At 58.1% G+C, this 23633-nt stretch overlaps 1 protein-coding gene across 1 annotated transcript in view; it reads left to right on the plus strand.

The window, feature by feature from the left end:
* The window catches only part of TRPM2 (transient receptor potential cation channel subfamily M member 2), a 56960-nt gene that overhangs the window by 19896 nt on the left and 13431 nt on the right, over positions 1–23633 (plus strand). The window contains exons 11-27 of the mRNA XM_034782288.1: positions 1286–1636; positions 2788–2925; positions 4276–4405; positions 5330–5475; positions 6146–6258; positions 7463–7676; positions 11190–11308; positions 11670–11802; positions 11985–12156; positions 13791–13971; positions 15723–15904; positions 16184–16316; positions 18635–18722; positions 19358–19445; positions 20410–20561; positions 22362–22438; positions 22670–22771. Of these exons, the coding sequence (XP_034638179.1) occupies positions 1286–1636; positions 2788–2925; positions 4276–4405; positions 5330–5475; positions 6146–6258; positions 7463–7676; positions 11190–11308; positions 11670–11802; positions 11985–12156; positions 13791–13971; positions 15723–15904; positions 16184–16316; positions 18635–18722; positions 19358–19445; positions 20410–20561; positions 22362–22438; positions 22670–22771 (2519 nt within the window). The remainder of the gene's footprint in view (positions 1–1285; positions 1637–2787; positions 2926–4275; positions 4406–5329; positions 5476–6145; positions 6259–7462; positions 7677–11189; positions 11309–11669; positions 11803–11984; positions 12157–13790; positions 13972–15722; positions 15905–16183; positions 16317–18634; positions 18723–19357; positions 19446–20409; positions 20562–22361; positions 22439–22669; positions 22772–23633) is intronic.

Genomic DNA, 23633 nt, shown 5'->3' on the forward strand with positions numbered 1-23633 from the left:
CAGAATAGTTAAGACATGGGATATTGGAGACCCAGGTTCAAGTCCCTGCTATGAATAAGGCAGAGGAGGGACTTAAATTTGGATCTCCTACATCCCAGGTGAATGCCCTACTCACCAGGTTCTCTGGGTTGGACCAGAAATTCCATCCTAGCTGTGAGGAATCTTCCATCGAAACCCATACGTTCCTGCAAAAAAAATCAGTTTTGATGCTTTGGCATTTCTTGGTGAGATACCCATCAAACTGAGAAATTCCTGACCAGCTGTAGGTATACATGCCACTCCATGTTGTCTGGAGACAAACAGTGGTTAAACAAAGGACACACACACACATACCTGAAAACAAAACGTGAAGGTGGCATGAGTTTCTCCATGGAAACATCTGAAGTTGCATGACAAGAAGTATCAGAGAATTACAGAGGCTCCCATCTCAGCCACTGAAGAACCAAAAGCCAGGAAAGCAGAGTTCCAGAGTGCCAACCCTTCTGACCATGGAAGTACGGCCACTCGTAGGTCTAATGTCCTGCCGGGGATGGATGGCCACTGCAGAGCCCCTATAGCTAGAGGATTCCATGCCCTACCAAAATCACCACAGCCTGCAACCCCTGTGCACACTACGGCACAGCACTTACTCACCTGAGGAGTCCCATTGAATTCGGCGGGTTTGCACGTCGGAGGGGTATTAGCGTGAGTAAGCCTGAAAGAATCTGGCCCCGAGGATGGGAAATACCTGGCCAGCTGTAACGGCTCCCCCAGTACAGAAGGGATCCAGGCTGGGTCACACAGGCAGCTGATCCTGCAGGGCCCCAGGTCAGGAGAGACAGGCAAAAACAAAGTGCTCATCTCCTGGGGGGAGGGGAGGAAGGCCGGAGGGAGCTGGTCAGCCCCACACCACTGGATTCTGGGCAGGGAAGGGGATGATCGCCCTGCCTAGCTGCTGTCCGAGTTGGGCAGAGTAGCCCCTGAGCCACGGCTCCTCTGAGAGTAGAGGAGAGGGGCAGGTGGCCAGTGGCTCAGGGGCAGAGGAGGAGCGGAACTCTGCCCAAGGGGGCAGAATTACTTTGCTTTACTACGGGCAGTGGAGACGTGAGCTATGCATGGCTTGCGTCGACCTGTCCATGCCCTCCCCTGTCTCTCTGCCTCCCCTGCTGGCTACTTCCTCTGCTCCAGCGACCCCTGCCCGGGCTTGCTGCGGTGCCCCATGCCCGCTACTTGCTTCAGTGCCCTGCCCTGGGACCAATCGGCAGGGCGGCATCACTCAATGACAGCGCTGTCTCTGGCCTGCCAGCCTGCAGATCTGCACCCCGTGATGGCCGCCGCCCTGATCGCCAACAAGCCGGACTTCGTGAAGCTGTTCCTGGAGCAGGGCGTGCGCCTGAAGGAGTTCGTCACCTGGGACACCCTGATCTACCTCTACGAGAACATGGCGCCCTCCAGCCTCTTCCACGGCAAGCTGCAGAAGGTGCTGGTGGAGGAGAAGGAGCGCTCGGCCTTCTCCAAGGTGCCGGGGATCCAACTGCACCACGTGTCCCAGGTGCTGAGGGAGCTACTGGGCGACTCCACGCAGCCGCTGTACCCGAAGCCCAAGCACGCCGAGAGGCACCGGCTCTCCATCGCCGTCCCGCACATCAAGCTCAACGTATGGATCTCCCTGCGCCGGGGTGGGGAGCTGAAGGGGTGGGGAGCTGAGGGGGCGGGGAGCTGAGGGGGTAGTCCTGCTGGGAGAGGACACCAGCTGGCGAGGCCAGGACTGCGGGCAGGTTTCAAACCAGGCACCTGAGCAATCTCTGCACTGGCCAGCACTTGAGAAACCCCAGCCTTGGGACATCCAACTGAAGGCTCTGGGGAGATCTGCACTGGTGGGAGTGTAGCAATGTGCCTCCAACCAGGGCTGACTCCTAATGCCGCACTGGTGCGAAGGAAGGCTCATGCTGGCACAGCTCTCCAATCCATTATCAGGTTGGCATGGTGTAACTACACCTACCTGGACCCGGGGCCATGTGTGGCCTGCAGGAGCTGGCCCTGGGATAGGTACATTGGTGTAGCTCCACTGGTGTAAACTATCCTGCTCTAGACAAGCCCTTGTATTTGTTTGGTTGTTCCTCTCCAGCTAAAGACAGGTTTAAATTCCTGTAAAACTCCAACCCCTCCTCAGCTCAGGTGGGTTCCTCTGAGTCCCCACAGAAATGACCTGAAAGCCAAATGTGGCTGTTGTAGGCAGATCATTGCCTGGCCTGTTCCTGGGGCCTGATTCCCATGGCCTTCCTCCTTGCACAGCGGGTTAGTTGTGACACACCCTTTGGCAGCAATAGCATGTCCCACCCACACAGCACTGCTGTCCCTGTCCCAACAAGGGGCAGGGCAGGGGAGACTCCCTAAGTCAGGTGCTCCTGGCTCCATGCCCTGGGGAAACCCAGGTGTTTACAGGACAAGTCCATGGGGCCAGGGAGGGGAGATCCTGGTAGCTGTGGAGGAAACTTGCCAGCAGATTTCCTCACGTGGTTTCCCCAGATGCCTGGCTCCCCTGCTTCTGCATTTGTTAGTGCAGAGTCTCATGCTGTGAGCTGAGAGCTGCATGGAGCAGCTGCCACAAGCTGAGAGAGCAAGTTAGCTAGCTGCCCCTGCACTGACACCAGTTCGTTGGTCCCCTGTCACTGGGTCTCTCCTTTCTCCATGGCCTGCAGCCTTCCTGCCCCCTTCCCAGGGCTCCAGTTTGCTGTGCCAGCAGGGTGCCCCAAGCGAGCGTCAGTTCTTTGCGAAGTCTTGGTCTAACTCTGCCGTCCTCCCCAGGTGCAGGGAGTGAGTCTCCGCTCCCTCTACAAGCGCTCAGCCGGCCGGGTCACCTTCACCATGGACCCAGTCAGGGACCTCCTCATTTGGGCTATTGTCCAGAGTCGCAAGGAGCTGGCAGAAATCATCTGGGCCCAGGTATGAGGACCCTTCCCAACAACTCCCCGAGGTCACTGTTAACAATGATAGAGTTGAACCCAGGTCCTTCAGTGCTGATTGCCTGTGTCTGCCACGAGCCCACGGACTCCCAGCTCAGGCAACGCTGCTTCCCTCCTGTGCAAGTTTGGGGTCCACTGCTACTCATCCCACATTGTCATCACCACCCCGTGCTTGTGACCTAGTGCAGAAGGGGAGGGGTCTGTAGGGGAGGGCAGAATCAGCTGGGCTCAGGCCTCCTTCTTGTAAGAGCAAGGGCAAAAGGCTGTCTCTGAACCTACCATCATCTGCAGCTTCAGCAGAGGCACGCCAGGAACACGCTGCCTCCATCAAACAGAGCAGCCCTCAGTCCCCGTTAGGACGAGGGGGACCCCATCTTCCAGCGCTGCGTGGTTACAGCTCATTAGCTCGGGTCTGGCCAGGAAATGAATGTCCTGGGCCTAGACCTTTTCCACCCACAATCCCCAGGAGGGACAGCCAGGTTGTCCCAAAATGCCCTATGAAAGCGAGCACAGAGCAGTGCAGTGAGTTATGGTGCTAGGACCCGTAGGATATGTGCTCTCGAGTGGGGCCAGCGCCAGTGCAGGCCCAGGGAGTAATGGCAGCAAGTGGCCACGCCTGCTGCTCGGCACTGTGCCCAGGCTCTCTTGAGCTAGGCCAAGCCACATGATTGCTTAGCTCGAGACCCCACAGCAGTGGAAGTCCTTACCTGAGAACTGTACCGAGCATGAGTCTCTTACCAGGAGTAGCCACTAGAAGAGGACAGAGAGCCCCCCTCTCCAAGTCTGGGTTGTGTTGCTAGTGCAGCCGCTGCATGTAGAACTGGCCAAGGCCATCAGCAACAGCGAGCCGTAGGCCTTTGGGAGAGATCCCTTCCCAGCAGGCGGAGTGGGTGGTGGTGACATGTCCTGGGCCAGCTCAGGGTGCTCCCAGTTCCCTGGGCAGGAAGGGAGGAGGTGCTGAGATGCCCACAGACAGGGTGAGGAGCGCATGGAGGCTGTAGGAGCTCTGGGCAGGAAAGAGCATCCCTTTAAACGACAAACCACTGCAGCATTCCCCAGCAATGGTCCAAAGACCTGGGCAGCCCTAGGGCACAGCAGCGCCTGGCCCCAGTCCGGGGGAACACTGCAGCCTGGGCAGGGGCTGGAATTACCTGCCTAGCCAGGAGCCCCATTTGCCGTCACTACCAGCCTTGCTGTGTAATGCTGGCCTTTCTCTGTGGCACTCAGCCTGGGATGTCCCGCTCCTCTCCCTTCAGCAGACAATGGGGCTCTGCTGGCTTCCCAGGATGGGAGGTCCCTGTTCTGGCTAATCTGTCCCCTGCTGTCTCAGAGCCAGGACTGCATTGCGGGGGCTCTGGCCTGCAGCAAGATCCTGAAGGAGCTGTCCAAGGAGGAGGACGACACGGACAGCATGGAGGAAATGCTGACCCTGGCAGAGGAGTATGAGCACCGAGCCATCGGTGAGCGTTGTTACCATAGGCCGTGCCCGCTCAGTGCAGTGCTCTGTATCTAGTTCCAGAGATCCCAGAGTCAATCTCTACTCCCAACAGCTCACCAGCAACAACAGCGTCGCACTATCAGCCCCTCCTTCTGTCTGGAGCCACTGCTCTCTTTCCTGAGTCCGTTCCTGGTCCCTCCCTGGTTCCGACTGGCGTCAGGCACCTCCCCTCCCTCTGGCTGGGGACAATGGCTGGTGATTTCCGATGATGAATGTTGCTCCACAGTCCAGCTGCCAGACAGGGCAAGGGGGGATCCTGTGGGCCTTGCTATTCCAGTGCTGTGTACCGGTGTCGGATACCCCCAGGCTAGGAGTGTTGGTACACAGAGGTAGATAGTTATCTCCTGGGCATCTGTGAGACAAAGCCATGCTTGGCTGGCTGGCCTTAGGTATGCCGGGGGTGCTGATCCTGGACCAGGGTCTTTGGTACGCACATCTGGGCTCAGGCCATTTGTTTGGAAAGTTGTTGCTTGCGGGCTAGGAAATGTGTCTGGTACCAGGTAGGAGAGGCTGGAGCAGAAGCCACAGTGCAACATAATGGCTGGGCCTGTGACGAGTGCTGGGCTCAGAGGTTGGCAGGAATCGGTTCAGAGCACAGCTGGACATGGCATGACAGAGTAGACTAACTCCAGAGACAGATCTCCAGCCTAGCAGGTGCACAAAGCCTGCCCCTGAAGCTTGGGCCAGCAGGGCCCTGCAAAGGACAGGAAGCTCTCGGGAAAATATTCTGGGGCCGGGCTGAACAGCGCTGCCTCTGGCCCCATCCCCAGGAATGGCCTGTCTCCTCCAAGGCACAGGGCTCTCTGAGTGGAGCGTAGAGCCACGCTGGGCACTAACCTCTCTTCGGCCCATTGCCCACGTTTGACTCTGCTCTCTGCCCTGCTAGGCGTGTTCACAGAGTGTTACCGCAAGGACGAGGAGAGAGCCCAGAAGCTCCTCATCCGCGTCTCGGAGGCCTGGGGCAAAACCACCTGCTTACAGCTGGCGCTGGAGGCCAAGAACATGAATTTTGTGTCCCACGGAGGCATCCAGGTGTGTTTCCAGGCTGGGAGGAGGCACCTACCTCTTCCCTGCCCCATGCTAGGGCCCAAAGGAGGGTGCCCCACTGCCAGGGCCTTGTGTCGGCTCCCCCAGCACTGTCTCCCACTGCCTGAGCTCAGCCAGGGGAGCACGTTTGGCAGCTCGGGCTCCACCAGGTGCTCTGAGAGTGCCTGCACCCTTTACCTGCATAGATCCCGTGCCATGCTGCCTGGGAAGGGCAGAGCCCATGAACCTGCTCTCTGAGAGAGGGGACGTGCTATGGCATGCGGGCTCCCTGGACACCCATGCTTTCCTCACAGGAGATCGCACACACTGTTGGATTGCCCTGAATGCCCCGGCACTGTTTCATTGCCCGCAGTCCATTTCCTCTGCTCTTTGGTGGCCACTCACTGATCCTCAGCCACACAGGGTCCCTGTGCACCATCCAGACTAGCGAACTACTCAGCAAGCCAATCTCTGCCAACTTCCATCTGGCACAGCTGTGGGCAGGCCCTGGGTTACTCACTGAGCCCTCCATGCGAGGGGCGTGGATCTGGCCGGGGACGGGGTGGGCCACAGCAACGTTTCTGTTTGGGATCAGCCATGCTGGAGCTAGAGGTGAAGGGGGCCAGCTCTGGGGTCCATGTGAGCTTGATTTCCTTCCTTCCTCTCCCACGCCCAGGCCTTTCTGACAAAAGTCTGGTGGGGGAAGCTGTGCGTGGACAATGGGCTCTGGAGGGTGATCCTGTGCGTGGTGTTCTTCCCCCTCATCTACACCAGCTTCGTCACCTTCAGGTACCGCCAGGGCTCCTGGGATGGAGCTGGCATGTGGGCCCGGCCCTAGCTGTCGTGCGCTGCTGGGAGTTGGACTGTAGGACTCGCATTCCCTGACTGCAGAGTTTTGCCCCCTCCTCTGCCTCTCCCCTGTGCCACTGCTGCGTCCCTGGGCTGGCCAGTGGTATAAATAGTTCTCCCACTGCCATGGGCGGTGCGTGAACTGCCCATTCACGGAGGCTAGCCCTGGCCCTGCCCCTTCTGCCTGAGGTCCCCCCTCCACCACACCCTTCCCCCGTGAGAGCTCCCCACCGCGGCCACCGCCCCCCCTCTCCTCCCGCCCCAGCTCAAGGCTGCCTGAGCGCCCCCAGGCCCAGAGTGCCGGGCGTGCTGGCCCAGCACCCACAGCCTCGGAGTGCCACGCAGGCAGCCCCAGTGCCCCCAGCCCCAGAGTGCCGGGCGGGCTGGCTCAGCGCCAGGTAGCCCAAGCACCGGCCCCAGCTGCCCTGAGTCCTGGGCCACAGGCCAGTCCACCATAGCCCCAGGCCAGGCCAGGGGGGAGAGTGGGAAACAGGAGGGGGGCTCAGAGAGGAGCGTGGACAGGGCTATGCCTGGCTGTTTGGGGAGGCTCAGCCTCCCATGGGCTGCAGTACCCGCCGCCCATGCCCACTACCATCCCACACTGCACTGCTCATGCCCCGGCAGCTGGGCTGATCTACTCCCTCCCTCCCTGGGAGAAATGGCCCAGCCCATGGAGCTCATTGAACGCTCTTGTGCCAGCTAGCAGCAGCATTCCAGTTCTGCCGTTAGCTTCAGCCAGCTTACCCGGGAACGTGCTCCCAGCCGGCCAGCGCAGGCCTGTGGGCACTGGCGAGCCTTGGGGCAGCCAGGACACTGTCAGAGCTGGGCTCTATCCTTCGCAAGATGCCGGCCTAGCAGCAGCTGCCCCAATATCTTCCTGGGCAGGGCATTGCTTGGCCTAGCAAGTTGCGATGGGAAAAGATGAGGGGCTTAAAGCACAATATGATGAGAGTAACAGCAGTCCTGGGCCAAGCAAACCTGTCCATCCCCGAGGGGCTGGGGAGAGTCCCAGGGTTCCCTAGCTGCACTATATCTGCTCAGAGCAAGGCCTCTCCCAATTAGCCCACACGTCCCGCTCAGCTGCGTCCAGCTCCCCTCTGACAGCTGAGTCAGCTGTTCCTTCCTGCTTCCTTCCCCCACGCAGGGAGAAGAGGCTGCAGCCCATGAGCTGCCTGACACGCACCCGGGCCTTCTTCACGGCCCCCGTCGTCATCTTCCACCTGAACATCCTCTCCTACTTCAGCTTCCTCTGGCTCTTCGCCTACATCCTGATGATCGACTTCCAGCCGACGCCGTCCTGGCGGGAGTATGTCATCTATTTTTGGCTCTTCTCCCTGGTGTGCGAGGAGACCCGCCAGGTACTGGATGGGCTCAACAAAGGCGTGGGGGGCAGGGGAGATGGTGGTGATGGTGCAATCCAGGCTCTGCAAGGCATCTCTCCCAGTCAGCGAGGGCTGCCTGCCCCAGGGTCTCTCGGCAGGGCAGCAGCCGTTCCTGTTTTCGCACTGCTGCGTGTGCTCCCACAACAATCCCATCACCTACGCCAGCCAAATGGTGATGCCGCACCCATCAGTCAGTCACACACTCACTCTCACACTCTCACATGCCATTCTCACGGGGTTCACGCCAGACAGGCCCTTCGGACCATCTAGTCTGGCAGGGCCGGCCTTAGAGAAAATGGCGCGCTGGGTGAACTTGTATTTTGGCACCTCTGGCCCCTGTGGACGCAGTGCCCCCTCTCCCCTCTGGCTCCCATGGGTGCCCCCCACATTGCCCCTGGCCTCCACAGGCTCTCCAGACTCCCCAGTCCCCTGCGCTCCTAACCCCTGTGCCCACATGGGGAAGCTGACCTGAATGCACAGAGCGGCTGGTATTGCTGCTCGCTCCCCCCTTGAACGCTGCTCCTCTGTGCACCCCTCAGGGGCTGAGACGGGGGGAGCGATGTCAGGGCTCCCAGCATCCAGGTCACTTTCCCCGCCTGGGCTATGTAAAGGGAGGGCAGGAGAGCAGCAGCTCCTGATGCCTCACAGCACAGCCTGGGTGGGGAAAGTGACTTGGATGCAGGGAGCCCTGGCGTTGCTCCTCACTCCCCCACTTGCAGCCCCCTGGGGGCACAGAGGAACATGGGGGGGCCGAGAAGTATGTGTGTCACTGCTCTCACACATGTTCCTCTGATGGGAGGAAGCAGGGAGACATCTGGGCACCTCCCCCAAGCAATGCTCCCCTGCCAGCCAGGAGCAGTTTCTGACACTACACCAGCAGCGCACACCTCTGCACTGCCACACGGCGCCCTCTTGACCATGGCGCCCCTGGGCGGTCACCCGGATGGCCCCCCCATAAGGCTGGCCCTGTAGTCTGGCCTGCTGTACATCATACACCAGAGAATTTCACCCAGCCATGACAGTATCGAGCTCAGTCACTTGTGTCCGCATGCCTTTCGGGAAGATGTGCTTTAGTCAATCCAATACAGCAAATCCACCACTTCCCATGGTAGTTTGTTCCCGCTTGGCCCTCTGGTGTTCTCCAGACATCATTCTGCCCCGGCGATCAATCTTCATTTAAAGTTACAGAGGCGCTCGGTATTGGCAGCACTTGGCTGTTTTATGTCCCTGCCGAAACCCCCGAAGAAGGTGGCAGAGCAGAAGTATCAACAGTACGGTCCTGTGCTTAGATGTCCTGGGCTAGCAAGCTGCAATGGGAAAAGATGAAGGGCCTTAAAGCAGCGTATAATGAGAGGCAAGAGCATCAGAAGCTCCCTAAAAGTGGCCGGGCCACCAAGACCCAAACCATGGCCCTGCCTCCTGCACCGCCCCTTCCCCCTGAGGTCCTGCCCCTACGCTGCCCCTTCTCCCCCACCCTCGCACCACACCTTGCCCCAAGATCCTGCTCCCGCACTGCCTCTTCTCCCCCCACGCCCCACCCCCTGTTCGTGCCTCTCTGCCCCCTCTTCCCCATCACTCGCCCTTTGGGCCAGTATAAAGTGGGAGGGCATAGCCCCCTAGCCCCCCCGATGAGAGTAACAGCAGCCCTGGGCCAGGAAAAGCTGCCCATCCCTGAGGGGCTGGGGAGAGTTCCCAGGGTTGGCACTGCAGCCCTAGCAATCACCAGTGGCCACAGGTCTGCGCTGGCTGGCTGGGAGCACATACCCAGGTAAGCTGGCTGAAGATGGCATGGGATCACCCTCTCTGTTCAAAACATGGGCCTTAGTTCCAATATGAATCTATCTGGCTTCCGCTTCCAGCCATTGGTTCTTGTTCTGCCTTTCCCCCAATATTAAAGAGCTCTTTAGCACCAAGTATTTTCTCCCATGCTTACTATAAAGGATTGAGGGCAGAGACCTAACCCAAGTCGGGGGAGAAAACTTTGGTATCTCCGGTGTTTCATAGTCTGCCTCCACTTGTGAGCCCAATTTACCCTTCCAAATCCATGACATAGTGTGCGGGACTAGCAGGGATCCTTTGGCTATTTGTAGCGATTATAGAGAGAGTCACTGATATGCTGGGCTGTCTGAACTGGAGGGATAGTGCAGGAGATCCCGGTACCCACAGAGAAAGTTGGTGGCATTCGTAAATTCCGACGGGGGATTGATGGGTGCTGAATGGGCAGGGGAAAGCATGAGAACTCCTTCCCCTCCAAACGTTTTGTTTCAACTGCTCTTGTGGATACTTTTGGGCTTAGTCAGGGGCAGGAGGAAACGTGCCCAAGATACTGAGACCTTCCTAAATGAAGGCACTAAGGCTGAAATAAGGAACTGGCAGCTTTATGGACCATGGGGCATCTCCCAGCAGCCTGTGCCACCATGCTTTGAGTCCCCTGTAAAACCAAGCATGGATATATTGGGGTGGTTCCAGGAGACCTGGTCAGGAGCCTGGAGGGGATCTTCTCAGCACGTGTGGATGGAATATCTGCAACTTCCCACAGAAACTATCCCATAACTGTAGTATAGATGAGAAGATGGGAAGTCAGGGATTATTTCTGTGGGAAGAGCTGTCCTTGTGTGTTTGTCCCAGAGCTGAGGTGAACGCAAGATCTGTTCTATAACCCCGCGGGACGACAAAGAGCCATCGTCACCAGCAAGGATTCATAACTCATTGAGATGGAATCACAGAAAATGCCAGGTCCTTAGCTGGTGTCAATAGCACAAGTGCCCCTGACTTCTAGGGAGATGGTCTATGTGACTTGAGTGGAGCTATGCACCACCTGAGAATCTGGCCCACTTCTCACAGCTAAGCAGTCAGGCCATGTTAGAACGTGGGTTAGGAGAGCTCCAATGTGCTCCAAGATCTGATAGTGGAGATTCATTGCCCTTTTGTTACTCAGATCACTGAGAAATGACCTCAGGGTTTGGCCAAAAGGAAAATGGTAAGAATGAATCAGCCGTGGGGGTGTATGCAAGGATCCTACCGGTCCCTTTGGAAATAACCACGGTCAGATTCCCAGCCTCACTCCATTATGCACAAGAAGAGTTCTAGGTCAGCCTCTCAAATGCACTAGCAAATATTTTACAGGACATCTAAGAACAGGACCTGCTACCTTCTTCAGAGGTTTAGGCCGGGACATAAAACAGCTGAGTGCTGCCAACACCAAGAGCCTCTGTATTTTAAATGAAGATTGGTCACCGGGGAGATTGACATCTGAAAAACACCAGAGGGCCAAGTCTCAGGGATTGTTGAGGATTTTCCTGGTACCAAAATCACCATGGCAGGGAAATTCATCATCAATTGAAGCCCACTCCCCCATTTCCTCCCACCCCGTCCAAATCCAGCTCAGATTCCTGTTGGGGACCCAGTGCAACAATCACTGTCTCAAGTGCATAGAAGCAGCATATGTTCTGTTTATTGAAATACCAAAACCACTTCTTTTCCTAACAGCTGTTCTATGACCCCGATGGCTTTGGGTTACTGAAAATGGCTTCCTTGTACTTCAGTGATTTCTGGAACAAACTGGATGTTTGTGCCATCTTGATCTTTATAGCAGGGCTGACCTGCCGGTGAGTACGAGGGATTCTATAGGACGATATCAAACTGCTCTTTGCTGGAGTTGCTGGAAAACCAGGGAGGGAAATTTGCAATAGAGGTGGTTGGAATTTTTTTAATGTAACATCTACATTCAAAATTCAGATGAAACTTTTCATCAAAACATGGATCATTCTGCCCAGCTCTGCGCTGTCCCCAGCTGCTGGGTCACTCCATCGGATAGGTTTTGTGCTTATCCCTCGCTCAAATGGGACTCTAGGGATAGATTTATTTGTTCCCCAGGAAAGTAGGCTATGAATTTTTCTGTTTTAAAAAGGCAGTAACATTGGTTAAGACAATGCACTGATGTGTTTTCCTTTCCCCTGTCTGTGTCAGATGGATCCCATCGACTTTATATCCAGGACGGATCATATTGTCTCTGGCTTTTATTATTTTCTGCTTGAGGCTGATGCACATTTTCACAGTCAGTAAAACTCTGGGGCCCAAGATCATCATAGTGAAGAGAATGGTAAGAGCTACTCCTCCCTGCAGATGGCATGATGTCAGTAGGAGCAGAGTGGGGCCTGCATGCGAAATGTGATCCGGGTATAGGAGCTGTGCATGCATTTGTTCTGGGAAAGGATGTAATTCTCTGCGTCTGATCTGTTGAGGGGAACCTTTTCACTCCTGCTTTGTCTCATGGCTTTGCAGATGAAGGACGTCTTCTTCTTCCTCTTCCTCTTGGCTGTCTGGGTTGTGTCCTTCGGCGTAGCCAAGCAAGCTATCCTGATCCATAACGAGGAGCGTGTGGACTGGATCTTCCGGGGCGTCGTCTACCATTCCTACCTGACGATTTTTGGGCAGATCCCTTCCTACATCGACGGTACGGAACCCAGGGTTTCTCGCAGGCTCCTGGCTGGGCCACGACAGCGCTTGGCATGAGATTTCCAAAGCTGAATGTCTTTGTTACAGTGCAGACACCCCTCTGCTGTTCTCCTATTGCTAAAACAGCCAGTCTAGTCCTGCCAGCGTGCAGGGGCTCCACACAGCTCAGCCCCTTCCCAGCAGGAGCCCAGTAGCAGCTTGGCTCCCAGATTTTGACACAGACCAGCAGGAAATGAGGCTCAGAGTGAAAGAATGAAATTGAAATAAAACATGAAAGCCAAAGAGAGCGAGAAGGGCAGAGAGGAGTGAATCTGGGGCTGTGCCCAGAGCTGGTTTGCCGTGTCCTTTACCATGCACACCCTGGCTCAGACCAGCATCACAGAAGGATGTGAGCCCCTTCCCTGCTTTCATGCCACTTCGAGGAAGGCGTAGGAATAAAACACAACGGACCAGCACATCCCTTCCAGGACACCTGCTTGATGCAGAGGCAACTCCCTCGAAGTCAGTGGGCCAGATCGCAAGCTGGTGTCAATTGGTCTAGGCCCACTGAAGCCAATGGAGTATTACACCCATCAAACTGGTGTCATGGAGTGGAGACTTGGGCTCAGTGCTTGTGTCAGAGAGGGCACATGAGGTGTCACCAGAGACAGGAGAACTAAAACTAACGTGACCCAGAGAGCTTGATCCTGTGAGGTGCTGAGCTCCCTCAGCTCTTGTTGCTGTCAGAGCATTGAGGCTGCTCAGCACCTTTAAGGATCAGGACCAAGAGCAGCAGGGACCCTTGCCTGACTGTTTCTCTACCAGCATTCTCCACTTCCTTCACACATGCATCCCAAATAGCAGCTCAATCCCACTGCTCTGCTGGCGTAGGTGGGGTGGTGCCGTTCATTAGTCATGCATAGTCACATGACCATCACTGGTTTCCATGGAAATATTCAGACTCCTGAAGGGGTTGCACATTTGCAAGGGAAGTGCCAGGTTTGCTATTAGTCATTTCTCCCCTCTTAAAGAATTACCCTGACCCAATCAGGCAGCAGAAACAACACCATGTGGCCAATAGCATGCTGTAAATGACAGCTAAAATAAAGCAGTGGGAGCTATTCTGAGGATGGGAACTGACTCTAATCTTACATGCAAATACAAAGGACAGTCTCCGGAATTGGGAATGCTGCGTGAATGACTCACCATTCTGAGAGAGGCCTGAATTCCGCTCATCGGCAGGTCAGGTAACGCCGTTCTACCAAGTCTAGAGGGTAACTCATCACTGATTAGCGACTGCACCCGGCAGCCTCGGGGGTGGAGCAGAGAAAAAAGCTCCAGCCACTTTCCTAACTGTGAGTAGTTGCTAAGAAACGACCAGTCAGTTACAAGCGTCTATTGCTCCATTGTCCTAGAGGCAGCTGGGGGCAGATGCGCCATGCAGGGACTAAGTCTGAGGATCCCACAGAACTCCCTGCCCGGGAAGAGCAGGAACAAAGTAGTGTTGCAGACTGAAGAGGGCTGCTGTTAAGCCGGTCTGTTTAAGGTGGGCTGCTGGGTCCATGCAGAGCCGCCCAGATGAGCAGCATGTAAAACACAGCTGGGGCAATGACAGAGCCTGCCATTGTGAAACTCTGGTGTCTTCTCTCGCAGGGGTAAACTTCAATCTGGATCAGTGCAGCCCGAATGGAACAGACCCCTACAAGCCCAAGTGCCCTGAGAGCAATAAGGACAAGCGGCCCGTCTTCCCCGAATGGCTGACAGTCATCTTGCTCTGCCTGTATCTGCTCTTCACAAACATCCTCCTCCTCAACCTACTCATCGCCATGTTCAAGTGAGTCAGACCCAGCGCCGCCACCCCCTGCTCACTGCACCTGTGGGGGGCCATTGGGCGAAGCGAGGGTGAATTAATGCTATTATAAAGGGGGGAGGGGAGCTGCTCAGTGCTGGAGCACACCAAACTGGGGGGGAGGGGCAACAGCGTGCCAGCCATACCACTGCTCGGGGGCAGGCAGTGTAGGGGCTTCAGCAGCGAGGTGTTGCAGGCACTAGCTCGGGTGGGTCCCAGGAACCGCTCAGACACAGGGTTCAGGGCAAGGCCTTTCCTAGGGCTGGCAGGAAAAGGGAAGGTTGCACCCCAGAGACAGAGGCTTCAACTCAGTTCAGCATGAGCCACAGTGGCTCCTGTGTGGTCCTGGGACACTCCAGCTGAGAGTCCAGCTCTTCGGGCCTGATGCCTGGGGTTTCCTCTCCGAGCCTGACTCTATCCAAACAAATAAGCATTGCGAGTTTCCAGGCCAGGCTCGGTTAGTGTCTCTCATTGGGGCCTATCTGCACTGCTCCGTGCCCAGCTGCTGCTGCTCCCCGATAAGCCCCGCAAGGACCTGAGCCTGGCTGTCACAGCCTGTTCCACAGGGCTTTGTGCACGGCTCCTGGGGAGTCCTCTCTGCAGCTCCTGGCTTGCCATGCAGCCACTGCTTCCTGAGCACAGAAAGCCCCTCCTCCTGCCTGGCCCAGGGCAGGGACGAGCAGTGGGGAGGGGCTGCGGGAAGTTGTAGTGTCTTGTTTAGCAGATCCATCCCACTATCCTGTACTTGAGGGGAGCAGGTGCCCTGACCTGCATGTGTATGGAGGGATTTGGGGGCCCCAGGCTCACTGACTTCTATGTGTGGGCCTTGGGTGCACTGACCTGCATGAGGGGCAGATTGGGGGGCCCCAGATGCACTGACATGTAGGGGGATAGGTTGTGGGGGCCCCAGGTGCACTGACCTGTGTGTGTAAGGAGGTGGACTGGGGCCCCGGATGTACTTGTCTATGTGTCGGGGGGGTTGAATTGGGGACCCTGGGTGCATTGACCTATGTGTGGGGAGATGGACTGTGGCCCCCAGGTGCACTTGTCTATGTGGAGGGGGGTGGATTGGGGCCCCAGCTGCCCTGACCTGTCTGGGGAGTGGATGGACATTTCCCAGCATTCCCTCGGCCACAATTAACAGGAAAGGGAGGGGGAAGGAGTGTAGAACTGAAATCTCATGCTACAGCTTGCTGTAAATGGTAGGAACAGAGCCAGCTCTAGGGTTTTCCTGGGAAGATGAACTGGGGAGTCCCAGATGCCCTGAGCTGCCTGGGGGTGTGTGGATTGGGGGTCCTGGGTGCCCTGACCAGCTTGAGGGGTGGATGCGGGGTCCCAGCTGCACTGGCCAGCATGCAGGCTAGTTCCCGGGCACACTGGCTCAGATGTCAGGTGACCTGCTCTAGATGCAAGCCTGAGATACCAGCCAAAAGCCTGAGGAACCTGGTGAGCTAGTCGGGTGCTGTGGTGCAGACGCATTGTCAGGCCCTCAAGAAAGGGTCCACCTGCACCTCCTTTGGGAGCCCAACCACCCCTCTGTGCCAGGGCCAACCCCTGAGCCCTGCAGGGCAGCAGGAAGGGAGGCCAGGAATGAAAGGAAAATCAAGGCTGGAAGCCAGCGAGAAGGGCAGAATGCAGTGCCTGGGATGGTGCCCAGAGCTGGCTTGCAGACCCCCTGCCTGGCATCCGCTGGCATAACCATAGCTAATCCCTTGCCCCCTGGGCCCTCCTCCCAGCTACACGTTTCAGCAGGTGCAGGAGCACACCGACCAGATCTGGAAGTTCCAGCGGCACGACCTGATAGAGGAGTATCACGGCCGGCCTGCTGCTCCCCCGCCCTTCATCCTCTTCAACCACTTGCAGCTCTTTGTCAAGAGGGTCCTGCTCCGGCAGCCGGCGAAGCGGCACAAACAGCTCAGTAAGGAGTTCCTTCCCGGGCCAGGCCGGTCGTGACACGGTGGGGCCTTGCCTCCGCTAGGCTGGGCTAGGGCAACAGTGCATCGTGGGCCACAGCGGTTTGCAGCATTGCATTGGCCATGGCTTGAAGGGCTATGGGGAGACAATGATGTTCTCCAGGCCAGACTGGGATCTGGAGGAGACATAGTGCCACTTGGGTGTGAGTGGCATGGAGTAGGGCCTGGGTCTGAGGGACCTGGGGGTTCTCCTCCGGTGCTCAGCTCTTCGGTTTCTTCCGCAGAAGAAAAGCTGGAGAAGAACGAGGAAGCGGCCCTTCTCTCCTGGGAGATGTACCTGAAGGAGAACTACCTGCAGCACCAGCAGTGCCGGGAGAAGCAGAACATGGAGCAAAAGATCCGAGACGTCGCGCAGAGGTACCAGCCCCTCTCGCCCCGTGTTCCCTTGGGAAAGACCTGTGGGGTGTCAGTGCTCTCTGATGTCACGAAGGGAGCTCTGAGTGGGGGGGCTTTGGGCAGCTGTCCTCAGGGTCCCCTTCCTAGTCCCTCTGAAGCCAGTGAGAAAAAAGGCTTTTAAAACAACCACGTCTACATGCATATCTCGCGTACTTCAAGCCCTGGCATCCCCGATGGGAACCCAGGTAGGCCTGGCTTCTTCACACGCCCCAGCGGGAGCCGTCTCAGTCGGGCTCCCCCAAACAGCTACTCCCCTTTCTTGAGAGAGAGGCCCCCTTTTTAAACCCCACTATAGTTCTTCGGCGCTCCAGTGTTCCTGGGCCTTCCGCATCCTGGTGTTATCCCTTAACAGCCCTCAAGTGTTTGTGGAGAAGTGGCTTATCCTTTTCTGCTTGTTTCTCCTGACAGACCCATTAAACTAAACTCAAGCAGTTTGCACAGTAACATGCCAATAACCAGGTCGACACAGAGTATTACCAACCCATCACACCCTGCCCCCAGCTCCTGGAGCTGTGATAGCCCTGGGACATTCCCATCCAGTGCGTCCTGCTCAGCTGTGACAGAGTCTGTGGGGGGACTCATCGCACTGCTGGGAGCAATAGATCAGTGATGTTAGTTTGCCTTTCGCAGCCTCTTTCCTTATAACCCAGCTGTTTTGCTCCCATTCCCATCGCCCCCAGCATGCTAACAGGCTGCTGGGGCTCCCTCCAGAACCTGTCTCCTCAACTGTGGGGCCACCACAGTGAGACACGCTTCTCTTTTCCCTGGGGGCTGCGTGTGTGGCTCTGCAGTGCTCCAAGCACTAGACCAAGGGATCGATGACTAGTGGCTTTGGGGCTCATAGTGAAAACTCAACCCAAGGTAACCCAAGCACTTGGTGTATCTGCCACTGGAATGGCCATTGAGCCCTGCCGAGGGTGTGTTGCAATGCACTTGGCTTCTCTCCCTGGTCCCTGGCTGGGGATGCTGCAGGGGCAGTGCACTCAGTGGTTTGAGAAAGCGAGCATCCCTCTGGAGTGACTCCTCCTGTCGACTCAATGGGCTCGGAGTGAAGTCCGGAGCAGAGGGATAGGTCAGTGGAGGAGAGCAGTCGGATTATTAGGGCTCAGGTGCCCTGGAGACAAGGAAAGAATTGCTGTTAGTTCTCTGGCCCTGCCCGCCGGAGGCCTGGCGAGGCAAATGGAAGCCCCTGTCCAGCAGCTAGCGGAGATATAGGGTGTACGTGTGGGAGTGATTTGGAGCTCTTGAACATCCAGAGGATACGTTAGGGGTGTGAAGGAGCAGCTTGGACCTGAGGCTCCGTGAAGAGCCCTGTTCACTCTCTAGCAGTTACTCTTGGCACAATGGCTCCCGAACACTCCTGGGCTGGCACAGGTGTCATTGAGAGCAGGATGTCGTCCTCTCTGCAGGGCTATAGGGCTGTGCTAAGCTTGCTGTCTGGCAGGGGAGATAGTGGGTTGTTGCGTGTGGGTGAGACACACAGTGCGGCTTGTGAGGGATTTAGTGCACACGAAAGATGCCTCGTAGCATTGGGCAGAGCTAAGCAGAAGGCAGGTAGGTGTGTGCCAGCCCTCGTCCATCCCACATCGCAACTTGGGGTGAACTTGCAGCATCCCGCTGCTTGCACTGTGACCTCCGCTGTCTATGTGATCTGCAGAAATGGGACTCGGGGGCAAACCAAAGGCTACAGCACTAGCCAGATGCAGCAGCGAGCGAGCTCCTGAGCAGGAGTTCTGCACGGCTAGTGCATGTGATCCGCATGTGCTGCACCTCTCAGTATGGGCCAGACTGGCCCTGCTGCCAGCGCAGAGAGGGCAAGGAGCCCCACCTCCATGCACCCTGCACCACTGTGTACAGACAGGGGCACGGAGGAGCAGTCCCCCAGCACGGCTGCTGCGGAGCGGGCCTCTCTGAGATAGGACGTACTGTCGTGCCAGGGGATGTGCCACGTGCACACTCAGCTGTGCTCCAGGGAGCAGGGGACACTGAGGCACAACCCTCTGCAGATGTGCCCCAGGGCAACTCCACCCTGCCTCCTCCTCAGTAGCACCCACCAGGGATGACAAACAGTGGGGGGCGCTGGGAAGGCAAAGGCAGGAATTCGGCACTTTGAGCTGGCAGGCGGCGCGAGGGACAGGGTGTCTGTGGGCAGCGCTGCGTGAAGGCAGGCAGGCTGCCCTGACCCCGGAGCAGCATCTCACTGGCTGTATGCCGCTGCGCAGGACACCTGCTCGGTGTCTCGTCCCCCAAGGCTCCTGTCTCCTCTCGCCCACTCGCAGGGTGGACGTATTGGTGGAATTGCTGGATTTGGATCGGGTGAAGAGGACCGGTCTGGTGGAGCAGAGGCTGACTGGTCTGGAAGAGCAGGTGAGACAGAACTCGAGGCGCATCGAGAGGACAGATGTTGTCACAGATGGGCTTGCGTGGAGTGGGTGGCATTTGGGATTGGGGGCTGTATCGGGGCACTCAGGATTGGGAGTGGGGACTGGACTAGGGCCTGGGCAGGTGGCCATGTTCAGGATCAGGGGGTCATGGGGGGCCCAGGGTGTGGGTCAGAGCCCGGAGAGTGGGTCACGTTGAGAATCGAGCAGGCAAAACGTCTCATCCAACTACTCTGGAAAGACTTGCTCTATTGGAGGACGATATAGTCTCATTCCACCCCTGAGCCTCAGCTCCTCTTCCATTAGATCCCCTTCAGCAGAGAAAGCCCAGCAGAACTGGGCACTGATTTCAGTCCCAAGGTCAGAGGAATTACACGGAGGGTTACGCTCCCTGAGACCGTCTCCTTGGGCTGGGGGAGGAGCTCCAACCACTGTCCTGACAAAGCAGGGCCATGACCCTTCTGGCTCTCATAATCATGGTAAAATTGAACTAAACCGAAATCCAAACACATCCCTGAGCCTGGAAACGGGGCATCCATGGACCCCCCATGTCCAAGCTGGGCCCTGGGCAGGAGATGCTGGGAGGTGGCTTTCCCTAACAGTCTGCTCTGCTCTGGATAGATGTCCCAGACTGCCAAGACTCTGGCCTGGATTGTGCGGGCCCTGCGTGGGAATGGATTTGGTTCAGAGGAGGACGTGCCCACCATGGGTAAGTCCAGCCAGTCTCTGGCTGCCAGCGTGTGAGAGGAAAAACCAGCCTTTGTCTTCCAGGACCTGTTTCTCCTCTCACTTCTCCAGGGTTCCCACCAGCCTCACTCTACTGGCTCCAGCACAGGCCTGATTGGCGCCAGTGCAGCTGCCATGGCTGAGAGCAGGATGGGGCAAGAGGCTCCTGGGTGAGCTTGGTGGCAGGCCCTGCCCCATTGCAGAAGGAGCACAGAGAGTCCTGGATGCCCTGAGCTGGGGGAAGGGAGGAGGGGTTGTTCTTAAAGGGCCTGCTCCTGTTCCCAGGGCAGGCAGGGGGCATTGTGCCCAGGCTGGGAGGTTCGCTGCCAGCTTCTGCATACCCTGTGTGGGCTGTGCCGTGGCGGCTGGGAGCTACACAGTGCAGCAGACTCCTACTAATTCCCCTCCCTGCCTCCAGCCCCACTGTATTGGAGATCATCCTTCCCACCCCTTCCCTAGCAGCTCCTCACCTCCACTTGCCCCACAGCTCCCTCCCATGCTGGATTCCTTCTCCGGGCCCTCAGGGTCTGTGCAAGGGGAGCAGGGCTGCGGGATGGGGAGGGCGTGGGTGCAGGGCGTATGTGTGACTGCGCTGGAGAAGGGAGGAGAGGCAGACCCACTTCTATGGGGCAATGCAACAAATTGCAAGTTCTAGGCCGAAATCTTCAGCAGCCAGTGTCCTGTGCAGACAATGCCCGCCACTGAGGGGGTGGCCAGGGGCACAGGGCCTGAAGCCTACTGGCCCCAGCAGGAGACTTTCCAGTGTTCCCAGGCCCAGAGAGTCTGGGTCAGGCCGAGAGAGTGGTGTAGCAAAGCCGTTCTCATGGGGAAACCCAGCTAACCCTGGCAGCAGGCGACACAATCCCCATTGCTTTCACCCCAGCTCTTCTCAGAGCTCACATTCCTCTGCTCCATGGGGGTCTCGGCTCTTTGTGTTTATCTCCCAGTCCCCAGCAAAGCCCCGGAGCTGAAGGAGTACGGCTCGGAGGAGAAGCCAGAGGAGACGACGGCTCTGTACCATGTGAGCGCCCGCAACCTCCTCTATCCCAGCTCCTCCACAGTCCGTTTCCCGGTGCCGGATGAGAAGGTGCCCTGGGAGGTAGGAGAGTGCCACTATAGGGAGCAGGGTCTGTGGATGGGAGACCTGCCCGGAGGAGAGGGGCCGTAGCCTGTGACGCTTGGGGCGTGTTGATGGAGGCAGGCAGGTCCAGTGGGCAGAGCACAGAGCCGGAAGCCAGGAACCCCTGTGCCCGGCTCTGACGCTGCCTCACTCGGTGACCCTAAGCCCAAGATGTCAAGCGAGGGGGCCTCCAGCCATGGTTCGGCCACGTGGCCTGGGGAGGGAGCTCAGCAGCTCGGCACAGCAGGCCGAGGGGAGTCCAGACCTACCTGTGGAATTAAACGCTGCACTTTGGACACTTCCCACCGAGGATGCCAGACTCCCCCTTGCTGTGCCCATGTCTGTACTGTCCTGAGTCCCGTTTCCAGCAGTGAGTCGGGCGCTCATTGCAGGTCCCACCCCCATGCCAGCATCCCTCCTGGAGACAGGTGAGACTCCTGCAGCACTGGGTCCACTTGAGGACGTTCCCCAGAGGGCGCTGGCTGGGCTGCACTGCCTTAGTGGTTAGGGTTACCATACGTCCGGCTTTTCCCGGACATGTCCGGCTTTTCGGCAATCAAACCCCCGTCCAGGGGGGAATTGCCAAAAAGCCGAACATGTCCGGGAAAATGCCGGCCAGGCACTTCCTCTCCCACGGCTGCTCTGCTCCTCCCCTGACTCAGACTTCAGCTCTGTTTAAAAGCCAAGCTGCCCGAGCCAGCGCTACCGGCTTCGGGCAGGCACCGTGCCTCCAGACCCCAAGCTGCCGGCTGGGCACTTCCCTTCCCGGGCTCCAGCTGCTCTGCTCCGGCGACTGGGGTCCGGAGGCAAGGGGGCTGCCTGAAGCCGGAGCGCTCGGGCAGCTCGGCTCTTAAACAGAGCCGAAGAGTCAGGGGAGCAGCAGAGCAGCTGTAGCCCGGGAGGGGAAGTGCCCGGCCGGGGGCGCAGGGTCCGGAGGCATAGGGGCTGCCCGAAGCCCGAGCACTACCGGCTTCACGGGTTTGCCGGGCAGCCTCCAGACCCTGCACCCCCAGCTGGGCGCTTCCCCTCCCGGGCTCCAGCTGTGCTGGGGAAGCGCCGGCCGGGGGCGCAGGGTCTGGGGGCTGCCCGGCAAACCGTGAAGCCGGTAGCGCTTGGGCAGCCCTTTTCGCGTGGCTGGGAGGGAGGAGGGGGAGTTAGGGCGGGGACTTTGGGGAATGGGCAGTGAATGGGCGGAGCTAGGGCGGGGAAGGGGCGGAGTTGGGGCAGGGCTGGAGGTGGGAAAGGGGCGGGGCCAGGACCCCGTGGAGTGTCCTCTTTTTTTATTTTTTAAATATGATAACCCTATTAGTGGTGCTGGGCCTGGGACTGCCCCGTCCCACTGGGAGGCTGGCCCGTTCCCTGAGGATCCCAGGGGAGGCCGAACTAAACTCGGAGCTCAGGGACCAGCTGTGCAAGAACAGACACCCATGCGAGGCTCAGTGAAATGGGGAGGCCAGAGAGGGGCTTGGGGGAGCCGTGTCAGTGTTCCCGCTGGCTTCGGCAGCCCAGGATCAGGCCTTCAATGAATCCTCTCCTCTGAGAGCCCAGCCTTGCATCTTTCATTTGGCCTGTGGTTCCCCCCACTCTCGTCAATTTCAGCAGAATTCCTCAGCATCAGTGCTCCAGGGCTGGGCTCCAATGGGATACCAAGGAGGCCAATCCTTATATCCCTCAGAGGGTAGTTCCTCTGGGCCACATTGGAGTTCACCAGCTCTCTGGAGGGGGCTGTGCCGTCCTGGGCTGGCGGGATGTGTGTGAAGTGGTTTGTGTGCTCTGCAGGTGGAGTTCCAGATCTATGACCCTCCCTTCTACACAGCAGACAGGAAGGAGGTGGCTGCGAGTGATCTTCTCAGAGAGTGAGTGTGGGATCAGGTAGTCTCTCTCTCTCTCTCTCTCATTCTCTCAACCCCCGACCTCTCTTCCAGCCCCCTCCCCCACTGGCTGGCTGGCTGTGCTAGCAGCGCTCTCCTGCTCTCTGCCCACCCCTGGCTCTCTCCCGCGCCAGCCGGCTGGCTCCGTTGGTGTTTGTGGCTGCTCCCCAGCGCTGTGTGTGCTGAAGAGGACAGGGGCTCTGTTCTGTCTTCCAGCTCCCTGGAGGCTCTTTCGAAGATAAACTACAATGCGATGGACGGACTGATCAACCGACAGAGCTTCCATGGCACGTATGCCGTCCAGAACAGGCTGCCGCTGTGAGTGAGCCAGGCGGGGGGGCGTCTCACACAAACGCTGCCAAAGCAAACTGGCTCTGTTGCCTTGGTGCTTTGGCTCCAGCTCAGTGGTACCATTTCTCCCAGGGGTAGGGAGGAAGAGGGCAGCCCAACTTCAGACCAGTCACAAGCCACATGTGCCTCCTGCAGTCTCACAGTGCAGTGCACAGTCACTCAGATCTCATGGACGGCATGTGAACGCCCCTTTTGGGGAGGCTAGCCCCCGGCCCTGCCCCTTCTGCCAAGGCCCTGCCCCCTCCCCCACCAGAGCTCTGAGCTCCGTTCCCCCTCGTGGCCAGAGGAGTCCTGGCCGAACTACCCAGCCCCCTGGGCTGCGGCTGACCCAAGCACCAGCCCAACCCCTGGACCGCCGGCCAGCCCACGCTGCCCCTGGCCGTTCACCGGCCTAAGCTATTGCTGGCCGCCCCGGTCCGCCAGCCGGCCCAAGCCGTCAGCTGGCTGATCCCTGAGCTCCAGACTGCTGCCCAAGCTGAGGCCCTGCCGGCTTCGGGGGAGAGCAGAAGCAAGGGCAGGGCCTCGAGGCGGAGCATGGGCAGGGCCACAGCCTAGGTTTGGGGACGTTTAGCCTCCCATGGCCTATTATACCTGCCGCCCATGTCTGATCTAGGGTTACCATACGTCTGTTTTTTCCCGGACATGTCCAGCTTTTTGGCAATCAAACCGCCGTCCGGGGGGAATTGCCAAAAAGCTGAACATGTCCGGGAAAAATACCAGCCGGGCACTTCCCCTCCCGGGCTCCAGCTGCTCTGCTCCTCCCCTGACTCTTCGGCTCTGTTTAAGAGCCAAGCTGCCCGAGCCAGCGCTACCGGCTTCAGGCAGCCCC

Source organism: Trachemys scripta, chromosome 9 (genome assembly GCF_013100865.1).
Source record: "Trachemys scripta elegans isolate TJP31775 chromosome 9, CAS_Tse_1.0, whole genome shotgun sequence".
Lineage (NCBI taxonomy): Eukaryota > Metazoa > Chordata > Testudines > Emydidae > Trachemys > Trachemys scripta.